This window comes from Limulus polyphemus, unplaced genomic scaffold, assembly GCF_000517525.1.
Source record: "Limulus polyphemus unplaced genomic scaffold, Limulus_polyphemus-2.1.2 Scaffold9738, whole genome shotgun sequence".
In the NCBI taxonomy this organism is placed as follows: Eukaryota; Metazoa; Arthropoda; class Merostomata; order Xiphosura; family Limulidae; genus Limulus; species Limulus polyphemus.
Window position 1 is genome coordinate 1 of NW_013675348.1, and position 6,631 is coordinate 6,631.

Here is a 6,631-nt window from a genome sequence, read left to right on the forward strand (position 1 = left end):
TAACTACCTGACTAAAGCTGTCGTTACCTCTTCTCATCTTACCAATATTCTATTACGTTAACTACCTGACTAAAGCTGTCGTTACCTCTTCTCATCTTACCAATATTCTATTACGTTAACTACCTGACTAAAGCTGTCGTTACCTCTTCTCATCTTACCAATGTTCTATTACGTTAACTACCTGTCTAAAGCTGTCGTTACCTCTTCTCATCTTACCAATGTTCTATTACTTAACTACCTGACTGACGCTGTCGTTACCTCTTCTCATCTTACCAATGTTCTATTACTTAACTACCTGACTGACGCTGTCGTTACCTCTTCTCATCTTACCAATGTTCTATTACGTTAACTACCTGACTAAAGCTGTCGTTACCTCTTTTCACTTCGTCCCAATATTCTTTTTCTTTAGCTATCAAATATACCATTATCCCTTATCGTTTTACTGTTAAACTACCTGAAAGCTACCATTATCACTTATTGTTTTACTGTTAAACTACCTGAGAGCTACCATTATCCCTTATCGTTTTACTGTTAAGCTAACTGATTATTTGATGGATCAGGTCTGAATCTTTCTTTGTTACGATATTAATATGTTGTAGTTTTTAAGAATAACAGTCTAAACATCTTTCATGTACACCTTAAAAAATTGGCTTTTATTTAATTTCATATAACATTTCAGGTATTTTGTAAAAAACAAAATATAGTTGTGATTTAGTGTGGAAGACTCGCACATCTTGCACTTTTTTTGTTTTGTATCAGTGATTAAGAAATATTAACCTGCGGTTTATGTTGCTCGTATATGATTTTGATTTGTTTCGCTTATACAGATCATCAAGTTTAAAATCCAAGTTGACCTACCTCGTTTCATAATGTACCCAGAGGTGCTTGACTTTGGTTGGGTAATCTTTGGAGAAACCGGTAAAATGTGGACACGAATCATCAATAAAACTGAAGCGTCTCTAGTCTGGAATGTTTCCCATGGTAACTGTTCTTCATTAACTCTGTTGTATCCCATGGTAACTTTTGCTGTTTAACTCTATTGTTTCCCGTGGTAACTGTTCTTCATTAACTCTGTTGTATCCCATGGTAACTGTTCCTGTTTAACTCTATTGTTTCCCGTGGTAACTATTCCTCTTGAACTCTATTTGTCTTATCTTGTACGGCTAAAATATTTATTATTCAAATATTGTCGTATATCTTATTTTAAAAAACACTATTTGTTTGTTTATTGTTAAGTGCAAAGCTACATATCTTTACTCAGCCCATTGCGGGTATCGAAACCTGATTTTCAGCCCTCACACTTACCGTTGAGTCACCACCAAGTCATTTTAGTTATTTTTACTTTCTCATGCAAAATAATTGTCTTATTATGGCAACAAAAAATATAGTAATAGCACATAGAATATTAGAAAAATATAAGTTTTTCTTCTTGTCAGATGAGTAGTATAAACGTAGGGTATATTTTCGTAAGGTGCTTCAGTGTATATTCTTTTAATGATTGTATTTTTCATGTTCTTATCTGAATAATAAATTCATTATACGTACAGATGGCTGTACCTGTAAAGGGCAGTTCTTAGTTAAGCCTTACGGTGATCTTCCTCCAGGACCTAACCAAAGAGAGATCGAGGTGACGTTTGTTCCCAAGTAAGTTTTTACTTAATGTATGTTTACAGCTTTAAATAGTCATCAAACGACTATTTAACAGTGTAAAACTTCATTAACTGAGTCGGTTCTAATGGGCGATAAGCAATGTGTTTTATTTCGCCTATATATTTGATATAGGTTTTCCAGTATTTATACACTTTAGCCTAACACTCATCAACTTTTGTTTTTAACACATATGATGACCATAGATTAGTGCAGGTTATTAGTCCCATACAGATACTGTCTATTGGAGCTTATAACGTATTGCAGCTGATTAGTAGAAGGTCAGTGTTATTTTAGACCTATGTGTTCAACAACTTGGAACAAAACATTAATGGTACGACTTAAACATCTACGTAGCTGGCAATTTCTGAACTTCCAAAAGTCGTTCTAAAATTCTCACGTTTTAAAAGTTTACCTTGTCTGTCTTCTAGAACTACACAGTATTGTATTGTATTGTCTTGGATGGCGTGATTTGGCTAGTAAGTTACAGTAATGGAGAAATTGTTGATTTATTGTTATACAGGTTAAAAACAATTTTCTCTTCGGCCACTTAATAAACAAAAATAAATATATTGTGACGCTTCTCTTTATTATGTTGAAATCAAATTATAATATTACGATTAATAGTTAGGTACGAACAATAAAATGTTTAAGCACAATTTTATATTATTTCACTGGCCTTAAACATTGAAAATACTCAAAACGCGAAATCACTATTTTTTATTTAAAATTTTCGTTTTTACTAAGACGCCACATTTTTTTTTTATGTTCACGTGTGTTTCTAATGATCGTAAACAGTTCGTTTTGCAAGTTTTACTTGCACAAATGGTGGCTTTTCTAACATCATTTACATTTGAAAATACGGATTTAAAAAACTTGCATCTCGGAACTGAAAAAATATTTGTGATATTTCAGTGCTGACCTAATAATTCCGAAAACAATAATATCTTATAAGAACCAGTAAGAGGATTATCGGAGTTTTAAATTGGTTGTAGGTAAATCTGCCAGTAGAAAGTTAAGTCTCTTTTGAAAGTCATCGAAAATAACTTTTACCATTCGATTGAAAAATCAAAAAGTAAAAGAAAGTAAAATGCAAATTCATGTTATTTTCTTGTTAGGTTATGACTCCAGTAACACTAGAGAAAACCTATCACAATTTTACTTCCTTGAAAATGATTCTGTTACACTGTTAAATCTGTAGTCCATTAGTCTTAACAATAATCACTGTTAAATCTGTAGTCTATTAGTCTTAACAATAATCACTGTTAACTCTGTAGTCCATTAGTCTTAACAATAATCACTGTTAAATCTGTAGTTTATTAGGCTTAACAATAATCACTGTTAAATCTATAGTCTATTAGTCTTAACAATAATCACTGTTAAATCTATAGTCTATTATGTCTTAACAATAATCACTGTTAAATCTGTAGTCCATTATGCTTAACAATAATAGAAAATTGGAACACGAAGCCTAATATAATAGAAATTAAGTGTAAAATAAATTATAATAGCCATAAATATATATATATATATACATATATATATATATATATATATTGGTTGAGAAGGAATATGCAAGGTTAATTATAATTCTGAATATTTCTGTGTCTGACCTAGTTACCGGTGATTGGTTAAGGTAGGGTACATTCTTTGTATCTAACAGGTGAAGTTTGGGGCTTTAATAAAGGTTTTTAGATAATTGTTTTACGTTTTGTTTCTACAGCATGACAGGAACATCAAGTTGTTTGTTAACGATTGAGGAAGTCGCCCTTGGAACACGAAGGCACCTCCAAGTTACAGGGACAGCAACCATGGATGAAAAATACATGGTTGTTGTCAGCTAAAAGAAAAAAACTGCTCTAATAATTATAACTTGTATAGCTAACATTAATTTTTAAGTTATTAAAACGTTGTGTAGTAAGGACCGATATGAAAAAATTATTAACTCATTTGTATGTATTCCAAAACGTATTGATATATTTTAATTGTAACGTTAACCAATAAAAATCAATTATTTTTTGTGATTGAGTAAATATTGATGTTTATGTGAAATGCTAATAAATTGAATAAGTTTTGCCGTGAGTTCTGAGCAGCCTTAACTTGAATAATAAAGATCTAACTAGTTTCGCCCCCCAGTGGCACAGCGGTATGTCTGCGGACTTACAACGCTAGAAACTGGGTTTCGATACCCGTGGTGGGCAGAGCACAGATAGCCCATTGTGCAGCTTTGTGCTTAAATTCAAACAAACAAAATCTAACTGGTGGGAGAATGTTTTTAGGTTTTTTGATACCTTTGCGCGTTTTGTTAATGTTTTTGTTTGATTGTTGTTAAGCGTAAATCAACACAATGGGTTATCTGTACTGTGCCCACCATGAACAACGAAAGTCGGTTTTTAACGTTATAAAGCCTGAACACTTACCGCTGAGCCACTGAGGAGCATGTTTTTGTCAGTTTTAAAGATCGCTTTATTCCCAATAAGAAAGAATAAAAAGAGCTTTGTAAGATTGACAATATTCAGAATCTTCAAACTATAAACAATCCAATGAATTTTAACACATAAAATTTAATGCATGTTAAGACTGAAAGTTGTTATTTATGTTAAGTACATCCGAGTTGTTCATCCGGTGTACCCGAGGCAGTTCGAACTGACCCGTCATCCATCAGGCATATACAATACAAGATGCTAAAAACTAAGTTTAATTTTTGCTCCTTTGATTTTGAAATTTACTTGTCTGATAGTTGTTACCTATTACTGTATTACTATGACGGTTAATACTAATACAATTGAATGAAACACTTCCTTATCGATAATAAGTGTCCCGACATTGATATCCCACTCAAAATTACTATGTGACCCGCCACTATAGTACAATATTGGACAACCCTGAATAAATAATAAGTAGTGCGCATACGCATAAATATAAGTAGCCACTTTTGGGTTCATTTACCAATTTCTAGACGTAAATCATTGGTTGTACAATACATTTATAATCTATTAAAAACAAATATTTCCACTTTTACAGCGCAACGGTACATGATTTGGTTGTTATTCAGTGAAAAGTTACATAATGGGCTATCTGTGCTCTGACCACCATAGCATTGAAAGCTAATTTTTAGTGTTCTTAAGCCTTTATTGTTACCGCTGAGCCAATTATTACTCTGTAATAATAAAACAAGCACTCTTCCCATACAGTTAACATTACTCCACTAATAAAGCGAGAATAAAACATGCTGTCAACCATTTCTATAAATTGTTACCAATGTTATCATACAGTTAACCTTGGTGATATCAATTTGTAATACAACACAAGCAGAAAACTGAGCAGAAACAGACCCACCAGTACTTGGCGGCCTGGCATGGACAGGTGGTTAGGGCGCTCGAGTCGCAATCTGAGGGTCGCAGGTTCGAATCCACGTCCCACCAAACATGCTCGCCCTTTCTGCCGAGGGGGCGTTATAATGTGACAGTCAATCCCACTATTCATTGGTAAAAGAGTAGCCCAAGAGTTGGCGGTGGGTGGCGATGACTAGCTACCTTCCCTCTAGTCTTTCACTGCTAAACCAGTACTTGACACTTCGCCTTCTCCATGTTCGAAAGGGGTTCAGTAGAGTTATGTACGTCATGGAAGGAAGTATTATGGGTATTTCAGACATTGACAGTGGTTTTGGAGGTGTTCATGCTCAGATGCTAGGGCAGTGTATATAACTATAAACATTACACTTGTAAATATTTGTCAATGAAATACTGTCATTATTTCATTATGTTTTCCACGTCTTGCGGTCTTTCCTACCGTGTGCTTCATCTTTGTACGTCATCTACCTGAGGTGCATCACGAGGTCAACAAAGCAATCACTTTAATTCTACTAAAGATTAATGCGGAGACTAGAACTTGGGACTTTGTTTTCAACTCGTCGCATTCACCATTACTTAAACAATGTTCACTGTTTTCACGGATTTTATCGCCTTTTTAAAATAGTGGGAATGGCAAAATGTGTGTATTAAGGAAATGAAAACATGTCGTCTTATCGGCTGGATGCAGTAAAACAAAATATTTCTATATAAAAATTTTACTTCATTATTGCACCGAAAGATGGCCGAAGGCCGCCTGGAGAGTCCACCTGTTTTAACCATTTGCACCACAATACAGTAGTGTTTTGTCTGTCAGTCAGTGAGTAAACACTAAAATGACGTCACATAAAAGACGTTTAACGTTGCAATTTGTCTTGTCGTGACGTCAGTAAACTTGCGCATGTCATGAATCACGAGAAGAATTATGCACTCTATAGGCAACAACACAGCATGTGACATATGAACTTCAAAAGCAAGAAATAAAAATATTTGTTACTCTTAATTTTGTTTTTATTTACTCTTGAAACAGAACACTTTCGGGGACCCTGCGGACGTACATCTAGTATATATATATATGTGTGTGTGTGTGTGTGTGTGTGTGTGTATAGATCCAACAGAAATGTTAGATTAAATAATGCTTTTTTGTGTTCTTTACCTGTAATTTGTTTATCTAAGAATTTTCGCGCAAAGCTACACAAATAGCTGTCTGCCTTTCCTAATTTTAAACTGACAGACTAGAAGGATGGAAGGTTGCTAGTGAACAGCACTCAGCGCCAACATTTGAGATACTCTTAACGACTGAATATTAGAATTTATATGGTTTAGCGCATAGCTACACATTAGGCTATCTGCGCTCTCTACAGTAGGGAATCGAACTCCAGATGTTGACATTTTATGTCCGTAGCCTTACCGCTGACCCATCGGAGACTATAAGTGGGATTTGGTCACCATTTGTATAGCGCAAACACACACACACACACATATATATATATATATACACATATCGCAGAGTGTGAAGCCCGGTAATTTGACCTCTGGTGTACGTGGTAGATGAACTTAGTTTTGTATCTAAAAATTGCATATGCATTCCCAATCGTGTTAATCTAAAATTATTCAATTTCAAGTTTGAAAAA

At 34.2% G+C, this 6,631-nt stretch overlaps 1 protein-coding gene across 1 annotated transcript; it reads left to right on the forward strand.

Moving 5' to 3' along the window:
- Positions 1-827: 827 nt before the first annotated feature.
- Positions 828-3,491, forward strand: LOC111083482 (the record flags this gene model as incomplete). The annotated part of the gene is made up of 3 exons (XM_022380033.1): positions 828-981; positions 1,548-1,644; positions 3,371-3,491. Coding segments are annotated over 3 exons (372 nt in total), but the record flags the coding sequence as incomplete, so codon positions are not given.
- Positions 3,492-6,631: the final 3,140 nt, after the last annotated feature.